Genomic DNA, 14,661 nt, shown 5'->3' on the forward strand with positions numbered 1-14,661 from the left:
AACCCTGACCCTGGAGGTGCATATTTGTTCTGTCATAATTTTAATGTCTTTAGTATTCATGTGCATTTTTTAAAATAAAAATAAAAACAATTAAACAAGAAGGTGTGTCCAAATTTTTAAATAGTACTTTACATATAACTGTCTATATATTTAATTTTAAATTTTATTTGTCACATAGTCATACACAATATGATATGCAGTGAAATGCTTGTATGACCGCCTATGACCTAAAAATGAATAAAGTATTCAAATAAAAAATATTAAATAAATAAGGGTATAAAAATAAAACATTCAAAAAAGGAATATAAAATAAAAATATAAAAACAACAATTATGTTTAGTCACAAGTAGAAAAATGTGAAATTTCCAGTTGTGCATATAATCTCTCTCTCTCTCTCTCTTTGTCTCTACTGTATGTGTGTGTGTATTGCATATGACTTGACTCGAGTTATGTTCTGAGTGAGCGCGTGCCCTGTGAGATAATGGTATCCTCCGATGACCAACTGAACTTCGACGACACGGATGACGTCACAGTGCCACGCCCACTCGCCTGGATCCTGGAGGAAACTCGGCGCTTATTCATTGAATAAAAACCTGTTTGTTGTTGGAGTAAATTGGTCGGAGATCCGGGTGTGTCCCGGGTGCAGCAAGTGTTCTGTTCAAGTTACAGAGATACAACTCATAGACATTTCTTTTCTCTAAAGTCTGACCAGGTCTACAAGTTCCACCACATTAGGGCTGCTAGCCTGTGTGACATTACACTGAGCCGGTGAGTGAGACGAGTCTCTGACTAATAGCTTCTTTATAAACATTTATTTTCTGTAGTTGATAACTACAGAAATCCAAACTCGCGTTTAAGGTTTTTTGGTTATTATAAAACCAGTTTGTTTATGGTTAGACGCTGTATAGTTGGACAGTTTAGCATCGTAGGATGCTAATACAGCTTCATTCATGGACTGTCTAGCAAAGTATTAATTCAAAACTGTCACCTGTTTTGAATTTATTTTTTATTTAATATAAATACAGTATTTTTTGTTCCTTATTTGTCCGTTAATTATTAGTTTCACTTTCACTGCAGTTTGTATGTATTTTTTCAGTTCAGAAGGTTGAATCCCCAATATATTCCTTTTTACAGTGTAGTGCACTACATGACTATCACTTCCGGTTTCGGTGTAGGGCACAAACGTAGGGTGTGTTTCTCAATTTGGTTTCTAACCACTGATGCACTCTAAACAAAGTTTTAATATCTTTTCCCTTACAAAGCAATAGTTGTGTGTATTATTCACTTTACTTCATAGCAAGTTTTTTATATTGTTAATGTTTTTCTCTACTGTCTTATTTGTAATGTTTAATGCCTGTGTCATAGTATTGTAAACTCCTTGTGTTCTTTGGATTGGGATCACCTGTTTCAAACTTTTTATTTATTTATTAATTAATTTTTTAAAATATATTTGTGACTACCGAAAGGTGTAATAGAATGTTTGTATCGTTGACTCTCCTTATTGTTTCCCTGCAGGTGCGGTTATACCTGTCGGACCTGATGCTGCTGTGCATCACGACTCATTCAGACTACATTTGACCGCTACATTCTTTTGCCCATTCTTTACCCATTCATAATGAAAGCTCTGATTCTTGTCGGAGGCTACGGCACGAGGTTACGGCCTCTCACGCTCAGCGTGCCCAAGCCTCTGGTGGAGTTCTGCAACAAACCCATCCTGCTTCATCAAGTGGAAGCATTGGTCAAGGTCAGTGCATGTTTTACAACACAACACAAATGCTTTTTTTATCATATTTGCAGCCTCTTAGGCCAAACAATAGCCATGGCACACCATCTCAGACCGCCCTGGACTGACAGTGATTAACAAGCTTATTTCAGCCTTGGTGTGACATTTGGTCCAACACAAACATTAGGTTCATCTGGTACATTATCAGCTTTAATTGTGGTTACACATCAGCCTTACTTTCCTGTAGAAGGCTAAGAATGCACATTGAATCATGGTAATCGTCATGATTAACATTGTAGGGAGTGAATCAACTGATAGCATTTACATTTACATTTACATTTAGGCATTTGGCAGACGCTCTTATCCAGAGCGACTTACATTTTTATCTCATTACACATCTGAGCAGTTGAGGGTTAAGGGCCTTGCTCAAGGGCCCAACAGTGGCAACTTGGTGGTTGTGGGGTTTGAACCTGGGACCTTCCGAGCCGTAGTCCAATGCCTTAACCACTGAGCACCCATGTGATGCACAGACTACGATTGAAATTTTCATCTTCAGTACATTTTTATGATGCACTAGTAATCATGAAAATAAACACAGTAAATATAATATGCCCAATAATACATGCCGGCACAGTGAATTATCGGTTAGCACTGTCGTCCAGGGTCAAAGTTTCAACTTCCACCTCGGGGTCTGTGTGCATAAACATTGCATGTTTTTCCCGTTCTTGGTGGGTTTGCTCTGGGGACTCAGGTTCCCTTGCACAGTCCAAAGAAATGAAGGTTAGGCCCATTTGCATTCCCAAATTACCTGTAGGCATCACAATCGGGCTTCGAGTTAGCAACTCAACCCCTTAAGTAACTGCCACAGAAATTACGGATATATATCCAGGGTGGGGAGTATTCATCACTCGATATGCTGGAGGGCACATGGAAAATACAAAAAAAAAATTAAATACATATATTAAATATTTAACCTCATATCAGTTCCTAATGTGCCCTCACGTAGATGACTTGGCACCTGAAAACGTTTATTCTGGAATTGAGTATGCCTAGCAAGGAAACATATGTCTATTAACTCCAGTATAAGTTCTCCTTACAGCCCAATGCCTGATTATTAATCATATTATTCATATGAATAAAAAGAGTAGCGGGGACTTGTTCACTTTTTTCTTTCTGATTTGTATGATCTCCTCAATAAAGGGGTCCAATGCTGCATTCTGGTCACATTCATGTGGATCAAATTCACGTTTGAACGGTTGTCTCTTTTTGTGTGCGTACAGGCCGGGGTGCGGCATGTCATTCTGGCCGTCAGCTACATGTCAGACCTTCTGGAGAGAGAGATGAAAGCGCAGGAACAGAGAGTAAGACGCTATGTTTGGTCTGTTTATATGTTTTTACTGTGCTATTGATATTGTCACTAAATCTCTCAACACACTGTACTTTCTTCCACAGCTTGGAATTAAAATCTCTCTTTCACATGAAAAGGAGCCGCTGGGGACAGGTAGGTAAACTCTCTCTTGTGAGCCTTGCACTCAATACAGTGGAACCTCGGATTACGAGCATAATTTGTTCCCGAAAGCAGGCTCGTATTCCAAAACACTCGTAAATCAAAGCACATTTTCGCATAAGAAATAATGGAAATTAAAATGATTCATTCCACAGCCCCCAAAAAAATAAATACATAAAAATAATTAACACAAAACATAAACTAAAAATAAAACGAATTAACCTGCACGTTACCTTAAAAAAAGTAAAAATGCGCTGCTGAGTGTGTCTTATGTGTGTGTGCGCGCGTAATTTGACACCGTGCCTGTTGTGTGTGAGTAAAGCACCCCCTCTCTGTTTCACACACACACACACACACACACAAACACATTAAAGGCGAGAGAGAGAGAGTGTGAACCGGCGCGGTGTCAAATTACGCGCGCACATACACACTCAAACACTGACACACTAACAACGAGATAGAGAGTGTGTGCGAACCGGCGCGGTGTCAAATTACGCACACGCATAACACACACACTTTGCAGCGCAAGAGAAAGAAAAAAACACACACACACACACGGATGTTGATTATACCAGTAAGAGACAAGCACAAAGACCCAGCAGGGGAGAAAATTACCTGCAGCACAAGAGAGAGAAAAAAACGTTGGCTCAGTTGTGATCACGTGACGCTCGGTGTCAAATCAAGAAGCGCTTGCATGATACATAATGATCGGTGCTTGTAAACCAAGACAATGCTCGTTTTCCAAGTCAAAATTTTATAAACTGAGTTACTCGTATTCTGAGGTTTCACTGTACTATGAAAATGAACCGGTCAAATCAGCTGGTGACCAGAATTGGCTGGTTTTCAGTTTGATTGACCATGGCTGGTGATCGGCCGTGAATTAGAAGCCGCACACGCCGGTGTGCTTTCAGCCAATTAACCCGTTCACTTACTTTCAAGTTGAGTTTTGAGACTTTGCAGGCGTTTGTGGTGGTAAAATGTTTCTTTATAATCCTATGGGAGGTGCACTATTTCTCATCCGATGTTGTGGGATTAAATGATTATGCTCATGTTTAGAACATAATTACATAAATACTACTGCTCAGTTAGACACTTGTATTGTATTGTTTTGTGTTGTCGAAATTTTGCACATTTTTTAAAATCACAATACTTACAGAATCGCAATTTTACAACATTTTTTTGTTATTATAAATTGAAACATGCTATACTAGTTTAGAGTTATATTTAATAAAGTCTGTGGAACATCTTTGAAACAAGTTGATTATATATTGAAAAATAAAAGAATGACTAATACATGGATTTTTGTGCATTACTGAGAATAACACTTATTTTTTTGCATCTGCTGTTCTGTTCTCCTTCAGCTGGTCCTCTCGCTCTGGCTCGCGAGCTGCTGACAGACAGTGACGAGCCTTTTTTTGTGCTCAACAGCGATGTGATCTGTGACTTCCCTTTCGAGGACATGCTGAAGTTCCACAAGAGCCACGGGAACGAAGGCACCATTGTCGTAAGTCACATTCAGCCCAGAGTTTCAAAGACATAGGTGGCTCGTAAGCTTTTAAACTTAAGCTCGCAGCTGCAAAACCTCGCATATTTTTTTTCAAATGCTCTTGAGCTCCAAGTAAACGAACTCTCTTTGACCTCCAGGATGTTTAACATTTTATTGTTTATTGTTTAACATTTTATTTTTAATGGTTGACTGTGAATTTGAAGTAACAAATTGCATCGTGATAGTTCTAGGAAGTCCTCTTTTCTTGCGCGCACACACACACCAAAACAAGGTGCTAAAATGTTTTGTAAACGGTCACCTGTTTTGAAAATAGCCAGTAATAAACTAGTAATAACAGATTATCGTATAAATTCTAATATCTGACCAAGAAATTTATTTACCTCTTTGTTTATTTGATGTTTGTATTTATTAATTTGTTTCCACTTAGCTTTATTATTTTATATTTCCTTATTGTGTGTTTATCTATCTATCTATCTTCCTCTATATGAAGATTTAAAAAATGAACATTTTACACTATACTGTATATTTTATAACATTGGTCAACTGCCATATTTTTTTTATTCGGTATTTGAATATTTTATATCATGAACAGCTATCTAAATAGCTTATGAAATTATGAGTTAAAAACGTCAGATGTTATATCCAAAGCTAACCCATTGACATACGATGGCTTAATATGACAGGTAACTAAAGTGGAGGAGCCGTCGAAGTACGGTGTAGTGGTGTACGAGGGAGAGACCGGCCGCATTCACCGGTTCGTCGAGAAGCCACAGGTCTTCGTCTCCAACAAGATCAACGCCGGAATGTACATCTTCAGCCCGAGCATGCTGAGGAGAATACAGGTCAGAATGAAACCCGGCACGGATGATTATTATTATACTCCAGTGGTGTTAAACTGCCCAGTCTGATCAGGTGGAAGGTGTTGATACATTTTCTATAATAGTAGGTTTTTTTGTTTGTTTGTTTTTTGTTAACGAATGCACTTGTTTATATAAAGGACATTAAGTTAAATTTCCATTGTATAAAAGAATATAAAAGATAATTTCACTCTCCGTGAATTCCCATAGTTGCGACCCACCTCTATTGAGAAGGAGATTTTCCCAGTTATGGCTGAGGAGGGACAGCTTTATGCTATGGAGCTTCAAGGTACATCAGCTCACACCCACTTCACATCTTTTTAACATTTATGTACACTGCTTTCTGCTTAATCCATATTCCCTATGTACACCAGGCTTCTGGATGGACATCGGTCAGCCTAAAGACTTCCTGACCGGCATGTGCATGTACCTCCAGTCTGTCAGACAGAACGCTCCTGAGAGGCTGCACACAGGACCCGGCTTTCTCGGCAACGTGTTAGTGGTAAGAAACACGCACACGGCCTTAATTTTGGAAATACATTGTCCACTAGGTGGCGGCATGACCTCATTATTTTGAGAAATGTATTTTGCATTATTTTGAAACATTTTGCAAAAAAAAAAAAAAGAAAACACAACTAAGGAGTTTATAAATGAGCGCTTTGTTGTACAGGACCCAACAGCGGTGATCGGGGAGAACTGTACAATCGGGCCGAACGTGACCATTGGCGCTGGGGTGGTGCTGGAGGACGGCGTGAGGATCAAACGCTGCACCGTGCTGAAGGGAGCTCACATCCGTTCACACTCTTGGCTCGAGTCATCCATCGTGGGCTGGAGCTCTTCCGTAGGACAGTGGGTGAGGACTCGTACTGTAACTCCACAGTGCTCTGCTGCTATCAGAGTCTGTGGGGATTGATGACTAATGCCATCTTGGAAAAATACACCTACGCATCATGTCTGAAACAGGGTGTATTTTGCTCCATTAGGCTGCTTATGTTTCTTGCCAGCGTTAACTGTTTAGTCGTAACCTTCTCAATTTTTTTTAACTATTGCTATGGTGATTATAGTGGGAGTGGATTCACTGAAAGAAAAGGGCACGAGACTTTTGGTTCACCCAGACTTTATCTAGGTGACCTTTAACTTTAAATTTATGAGCTTAACCGCAAACATAGAATTTTTTTTTTAATGACGCAAGATTTTGTCTTTTATTTACATAATTCGAACATCAGGATTCTGAAGCTTGTGGCCATAAAATCTCAGGGAAAAAAAAAAGTATGCTGAGTATTTTAAAGCCTAGCAAGAACTTTTTTTTTTACTAAGTGTATATAAGTTGTAATTAAATTATACAAAAATATAATTTTAAGTGTATGAAGTGTACTTTTATGTGATAAAGTGGAACAACTTCAAGTTTACTTGGTACACATAATGTCTATATGGCAGTGTACAGTGGGGCAAAAAAGTATTTAGTCAGCCACCGATTCTGCAAGTTCTCCCACTTAAAAAGATGAGATAGGCCTGTAATTGTTATCATGGGTATACCTCAACTATGAGAGACAAAATAAGAAAAAGCAAAGGCAGAAAAACACAATTGTTTAATTAATTAATTAATTAATTAATTAATTAATTGGGTAATTTATAAGCAAAATAAGTATTTGGTCACCTACAAACAAGCAAGATTTCTGGCTCTCACAGACCTGTAACTCCCTTCTTTAAGAGGCTCCTCTGTCCTCCACTCGTTTTCTGTATAAATGGCATCTATTATCAGTATAAAAGACACTTGTCTACAACCTCAAACAGTCACACTCTAAACTCCACTATGGCCAAGACCAAAAAGCAGTCAAAGGACACCAGAAACAAAATTGTAGGCCTGCACCAGGCTGGGAAGACTGAATCTGCAATAGGTAAGCAGCTTGGTGTGGAGAAATCAACTGTGGGAGCAATTGTTAGAAAATGAAAGACATACAAGACCACTGATAATCTCCCTTGATCTGGGGTTCCACACAAGATCTCACCCTGTGGGGTCAAAATAATCACAAGAACTGTGAGCAAAAATCCCAGAACCACATGGGAGGACCTAGTGAACGACCTGCAGAGAGCTGGGACCAAAGTAACAAAGACTACAATCAGTAACACACTGCGCCGCCAGGGACTCAAATCCTGCAGTTCCAGACGTGTCCCCCTGCTTAAGCCAGTACATTGTACATTTGAAGTTTGCTAGAGAGCATTTGGATGATCCAAAAGAGGATTGGGAGAATGTCATATGGTCAGATGAAACCAAAATAGAACTTCGTGTTTGGAGGAGAAAGAATGCTGAGTTGCATCCTAAGAACACCATACCTACTGTGAAGCATGGGGGTGGAAACCTCATACTTTAGGTCTGTTTTTCTGCAAAGGGACCAGGACGAATGATCTGTGTAAATGAAAGAATGAATGGGGCCATTTATCGTGAGATTTCGAGTGAAAACCTCCTTCCATCAGCAAGGGCATTGAAGATGAAACTTGGCTGGGTCTTTTAGCATTAGGTATGATCCCAAACACAGCGCCTGGGCAACAAAGGAGTGGCAAGATTTCAACCCCATTGAAAATCTTTGGAGGAAGTTGAAAGTCTGTGTTGCCCAGCGACAGCCCCAAAACATCACTGCTCTAGAGGAGATCTGCGTAGAGGAAAAAAACAACAACAAAAAAACATGTTAAAAAAACAAACAAAAAAAAAAAACGATTAGCGAGAGAGTAGTGCGCTGAAATATAATCATGAATAAATACTCTTAAACTTAACTAAGTATACTGATACTGCAGTTTATTTAAATTTTTTTTAATGTATGGTTTCTGTACATTGTTACAATGATTATTTCAAGCATATTTCTTAAAAAAAGGCAAAAATAAATTGAAAGATGAAGTTTAAATATATGTGGATTGGAAATTACACTGAACTTTCAAATCAATTTTTGGAAATTGTACTATAACTTTTCAATTATTTTAAAATATGTTTTAAGTTTAATTCCAAAAAATTGGTAAAAGCATGATGTTGGTATATGTATAAAGTAAGCATTTACTATCGAAGATTTGAGTAGATTCGTAATACATAGAAGTGTATTTATTTATTTATTTATTTAACCAGGATTATCCTATAACCAAAAGATATCAGTCACATTGAGGCTCGCAGTCAGCGTTATGTCTCTTATGTGGTGTTAAAAGATCCTGATGTCAGTTTGGATGTGAGCAGGAGCAGCACCAACCTGATGGTCTTAACTTGTCCTCTGTTGTGTTTAAATTATGTACTCCACCTGCCTCATGCTAATAATAGCCTCCCGTTGCCTGTGTTATCACCTCATTCTCTATTTTAAGATCATTATGGGATAGGCCATGTGACATAACAATGCTTTCAACAGGCTTTGAGCCAGAGGAAGAGGTGTTTGTGGAAGCTGACCTTGTAAACCGACCTTAGAGAGGCATTAGATAGACGGGTTTCTGCATACATATGGGGTAAAGGGCCGCTCGATCCTTGTGCACTCATTAGCTAATGTGTCTGATATGGGTCGGATAAATGTAGTTGTCACAAGATTTTTATAGATTGTTCTTCTGAAGCGAATTGAGAAGAGCTACAGAAGTATGAAACGCCACAGAGCTCCGAGAGATTTTGAAGGTGTATCAGTTGGTTGCAAGATGAAAGTAAACGCAACAGAAACAAAATATTAGAGGAACCGATGACCTTTACTCTCACGCAGAGATCTAAAGCTTTTGAGACAAAGAAGGCTTGTGTTAATTAACCTGAGAGTGTATTGGCTGCCAGAGTGTGAGCACTGGAGCTGGTGTAAACTGGCATCTAAAAAAGGAAGAAAAGCCTTTTTTTTTTTATGACTTTAGTTGGCTCTCGGTTCAAAAGAGATCAGTTCAGCTCAGTTCAGAGTTGAATTTATACACTTCGACATGCTGAATCGCACAATGACAACTTGATCTTATTGAAGAAGCTCTCGTATTTGGTTGTGACTTTATTCTGTCCTGTTTCTCTTTCAGGTGCGGATGGAGAATGTGTCCGTTCTGGGTGAGGATGTGATCGTCAGCGACGAGCTTTACATCAATGGCGCGAACGTTCTGCCCCACAAGTCGATCACAGACTCTGTGCCTGAGCCCCGCATCATCATGTAGAAATCGCATACATGTACATTTTTGTACTTCTTGAGAGTGTATCAGGGGAGCGCTAGCCGTATGGGGCGTCGTGGAATTTTAGCATGGACAAAAAAAACAAAACAAAAAAAAACACAGGAGGGTAATAATAAATATCATGTAAGTATTGTAAAGGAGAGGCGGCGATGTCCGTGTATTTAATGAAAGTTACTCTAGAGTTCCTAAAGAAACAGCCCTGTGTATATGATATGATCAAGTGAAGGATGGATCAAATGTCACATTGCCTTAAAAATGGGAAAACTGGCGTCCCTTATGCAACTTCATATTTCTTCATTTTGTCTTTTTCCTTACTGATGATTTAGGATAATACGTTTGCCTGTGCAGTGTGTATGTATGGTACGAGACATGTAGTAGCTGAGTGAAGCTTACAATTCAGTGCCATAGTACCCACTCAATACAGGCTAAAGGAATATCCCGTCGTATTTCAACCTCATCTCTATCCACTGCACGTAGTACAGTATGTGTGTATTATATTATTACATACATATACAGATTCTAATACTGCATAAAGAAAAAAACAAACGACCAGAACATTTACTGAAAATTCACTTATAATTGAAGTCTATAGTGTATTTGAGCATGCACTATATAGTAAAAATTATGTGGACACTGTCGAGTCGCAGACATCCCATTTTAAAAGCATTGGCAGTAATATTGCCCCTGCTTTACTGGGCAATAAAACGTAACCTTCGGTCGTTTATTTTTTCCCACTAGAGATTGGAGATGTGTGATTACTCGGACACAAAAGGAAATGAAAAAAAAAGTGATATAGAAATGGTGTTTGAAGTGGAGGGCAATGGTGAGCTAGAGCACTGGTGTTTGAAGTGCAACAGTTTGGACTAATATTGCTGTATGATGGTGTCCACGTACTTTCAGTCATATAGTGTATCATACCAATATAAAACTGCATACCTTTTAAACACCTTAGGATGAGCGATCATTAAAAAAAAAAAATTATATCACTTGAGCAAAAGTGTAAAAGGTCATTTGGGTTGCTTTAAAAAAATAAACGTTTGCATAAAACGTTTTTTGAAAGAACTCAACAACTACTGTATCCCTTAGACATCATTATAAGTGATGGTAAACAAATACAGTAAAATGAACTGCAAAAAGTGCAAAATCCATTAAAAAAATTATAATGCAGTGGAGAAAATATGGGCAAATAAATAAATGTCCGGACATAGTAGGTAGAGATTAGGTTGAAGAAATGTTTAAAGGTTTAAAAAAATTCATGAGTCTTTCACAAGCAGCAGCTAAAAAAGGAAAATCATGCTGCATGGTTGTTTTAGCCAAGCTCATCTCTGTTCCACATTATGAATCATGTATGCACTCTGTTTGCGAGATTGTAATGAACAAATACTGGAATGCATCGTGTTAACTCGAACTGACAATGTAAGTATTTGAGCGCTACCACTAAAATGTCAGCCCGGATAATAAGAACACTTTTAATGACCTTTTTTTTAAAATCAGAATTAATATAAATAATACAAGCAATCAGTCTGGTCTTTCTTTCTCTGTCAGATTAACGATCTTGCTCATGCTTGCCACATGTCAGGTATTAAGTCTTCGTCAGGGTAAAATACATCAATGTGCACCTCATAAGCCTGGAAATGTGTCTGTGCTCTGTTGTGCCATGTTGTGTTAAAGGCAGTCAGGAGTCCTATAAAAGCCATTAACCAGAGAGCAGCGTATTAGTCAAAACCTGAGACTGTTTTGGATGGAAGCCTTATTGGACCCACTTCCTGAGAAAGACGGAAAAAGAGCCAGTAATATTGACGTTTACATAAATCAGTAGCTAAATCCCAAGAAGCTTCCACATTTACTACAGGAGGGAATGAAATATTAAACCTGTGCACCTTAGGTAGTACATTGTATTGCGAGTAGACACGTCATTTAAGATAGGGCCCTTGATTTTACACACTCATGGCTCATTTACAAACCTGTAGAAACAAAATAATGGCCGATTGGCTTACGACTTATGAGCTTATTAAATTAGCTATAGAGAAGATTTTTTTTAAATCAAGTTTCAATGAAAATAAATTCCTCAGCTTCAGCGTTTCTGAAGCGTTACCCCATTTAAAACAAATAATAAAAATTTGGCCAGTTACTGGTTAACCACGGGAGACTGTACAAGCATGAACAGAAACTTAAAGCTACTACAGTGTTGCCAGACAGTGCAGAAGCAGGCTATTCTTAAACACATCAGAGAGACTCGTATACAGTGTTAATTGTAGTTTACACCACAGTACAATCATTTATCTATTTGGATTAATCGGAAACTTAACAGTTTTGACAAATCAGAGGATTTTGGAGTATTATAGTAAATTGTAGCAACCTACACCAAAGTAGATGTTTAAAAAATATATAATTACTGATAAGATGTTTTCTACCAAATGTTTTAAAGAAGTCGCCAGTGTCAGAGCTAAAGCTGTAATTTTTAAGTTTCACATGGACAGAGGATTTACACTGTTCTTTATTACTGTAGTAACCTGACAATCCAATTTTTTGTCTTGTTAACTTTAAATATATAAAAAAACAGAGGCTGGTAAAGGCAAGGACCAGCTAAAATGGAAATAAACTTGTTTAGCAGACTTTCCACATTATTAAATGTAACTAGAAACAAATTAAATGTAAAATGCCTTCTACTTTATTACTCTTTTTTTTTTTATTTACTTTGGGACATGTGGCTATTGAAAAATAATGAACTTTATAATGGTGTTATGAATGAAGTTGATTACTCTTGATCACGTTTCATTCTTCGCCAGCAATTAATTGGGTAGGTGGATGTGAATCAATTTAACAAATGTTGTTGAAGGATTTTCCACGTTTACACTTTAAATTTAAGGAAAAGCACTTTTTGACTGAGACTTGCTTATAGTTTAGGACACAGTATGACGTTAAGCTATATATAAGGAGAGTTCAAGTCAAACTGGGACTGTTGATTTTGCACAATAACAGAACACGGTTCTTGGAGTAAAAACTCTCTTTTAAGTTCTCTACATAATCCGCTGCTGCACTAATGCACCAATTCCAAAGTTTCACTAGTGCTTGGATACCATGAAGGTAGAAAGTTTTCTCAGTACGTTGAAGACATGATCGGATTGCCTGCTTCATTACTAAAACGCTGGCTTGCCAGGAACACTTTTAATAGCCCAAACATATAGAAATGGCTTAGAGCGAGGCCAGGACTGTACAGGCTTGAAGTCTTCTGTCAATAATTTACATTCACAAGTCAGTGTGACTGCCCCTTGTAAAAAGCAAAAAATAAGGTAAAAGCTGTGAGCCACCTAACTTTGACAATAGAAGTCACTTTTTCCCAAGAATCATTAGTTATTACAGTCCTTTGGCTTGTTTACACTGTTAAAGTTTTCTCAGATCTGCTCCACAAGTCACATGTGAGTCACTAAATTTACTGCTCTGTGACATCACTGTAAATTTCAACTTGAACTTGATCATATTCCTTGACATGTAACTCAAGTATGTGTGAATGAATTTAGAAAAAAAAATCTTTGGTAATCATAAACACTATTCTCTCAGGACTCTTATTCAGAAATGCTCATACTAAACAAACTTTTATCACAGTACCTTTTTTTTAGAAGAACAACCACTCACATGGATAACCCCACATAATCTAAGGCTAATAATAAACAAAACAAAATTTATTGTTATTGAATAAAGTTTTGGTGCTGTAGTGAAAGCTCAGTGCCTTAATGCTGTGGGTTACTTATTATAGAGTCACCGGTTTAAGCCCCAGCTCCACTAAGTTCACACTGTTGGGTTCTTATGATGTTGATATGGAGGACCTGTAATAAGATGTGTGTGTAATATTATGAAAGGAGTCTCTAGTGTCAGCATCTTATAACAAAGTATATTTTTTTAATCATGTCTTCAGGATGGAGTTTACATATTCCAGTTTAAATGTCTGTGAAGATTCTCAGTCATCCAAGTGAGGTTATCTGGAAAGACGCCCAGATGACATGACTCAACTTCCAGATTTCCAGTTTAACTGTAATTTAAGCAGTTTTTTCTTTTGTTAGAAATTTTAGAAAAAGTAGGAAAATGGAAGGACTGTATTAGGTGCTGTAACTTGAGAAATAAGCATTTCACAAACAGCTAAAAAGTATGATACATCTATCCATTCGTTTACAACTGCTTATTCGGGAGAGATGCCCGGACTTCCATCTCTCTAACCACTCCCTCCAGCTCACACACAGGGACACCCAGGTACTCTCATGACTAGATGAAGAGATTATATCTCTTCTCTGGTCTGTTGTTCATGCCTAACACCTCCCTAGATAGGCGTCGTGGAGGCATCCTTATCAGATGCCTAGACCACCTCAACTTGCTCAATGTGGAGGAGCAGCGGCTTAAACTTGAGCTCCTCCCAAATGTCTGAGCTTCTCACCTTGTCTTTTCCACCCTGCAAAGGAACTCTTTTGGGCCTTTTGTATCCACGTCCTCCTTCTTTTAGTCACTACCCAGTGCTTGTGACCATTATGTGAGGGTTGAAATGTATATTGACTGAGTCACTTTTTGACCTGGCCATCTCTTCACCACAACTGCTGCACCAATCCATCTGTCAGCCTCTTACTCATGACAATTTACCCTCACTCATGTTTAAGGACCTGAGATACCTAAAACCCTTTACTTGAGGCAAGATCTCACTTTCAAGTGAACACTCCTGTATACAGGGTAGCGGGGGGCCTGGAGCCTATCCCAGGAGACTTTGGGTACGAGGCAGGATACACCCTGGACAGGGTGCCAATCTATCGCAGGACACACACACACACTCACACACCCATTCACACGATATTGGTAATATGGGCAGTTCACTTAATCTGCATGTCTTTGGATTGTGGGAGGAAACCAGGGCACCCAGAGGAAA

At 38.3% G+C, this 14,661-nt stretch overlaps 1 protein-coding gene across 1 annotated transcript; it reads left to right on the top strand.

The window, feature by feature from the left end:
* Window positions 1-526: 526 nt before the first annotated feature.
* On the top strand, window positions 527-10,039 carry gmppb (GDP-mannose pyrophosphorylase B). The gene is made up of 10 exons (XM_053484630.1): window positions 527-768; window positions 1,516-1,744; window positions 3,004-3,084; window positions 3,176-3,224; window positions 4,592-4,734; window positions 5,421-5,579; window positions 5,805-5,883; window positions 5,969-6,096; window positions 6,265-6,447; window positions 9,606-10,039. The coding sequence occupies exons 2-10, from the start codon at window positions 1,616-1,618 to the stop codon at window positions 9,735-9,737; spliced, it is 1,083 nt and encodes a 360-aa protein (XP_053340605.1). The 5' UTR covers window positions 527-768; window positions 1,516-1,615; the 3' UTR covers window positions 9,738-10,039.
* Window positions 10,040-14,661: the final 4,622 nt, after the last annotated feature.

This window comes from Clarias gariepinus, chromosome 23, assembly GCF_024256425.1.
Source record: "Clarias gariepinus isolate MV-2021 ecotype Netherlands chromosome 23, CGAR_prim_01v2, whole genome shotgun sequence".
NCBI lineage: Eukaryota > Metazoa > Chordata > Actinopteri > Siluriformes > Clariidae > Clarias > Clarias gariepinus.

Excerpts from the sequence above, each read along its gene's own strand:
- gmppb (XM_053484630.1), top strand. The coding sequence starts at position 1,616 with ATGAAAGCTCTGATTCTTGTCGGAGGCTACGGCACGAGGTTACGGCCT. Across the intron at positions 5,580-5,804 it reads GCATGCTGAGGAGAATACAG|TTGCGACCCACCTCTATTGA; the intron begins GTCAGAATGAAA and ends GAATTCCCATAG. Across the intron at positions 6,097-6,264 it reads TTCTCGGCAACGTGTTAGTG|GACCCAACAGCGGTGATCGG; the intron begins GTAAGAAACACG and ends TTTGTTGTACAG.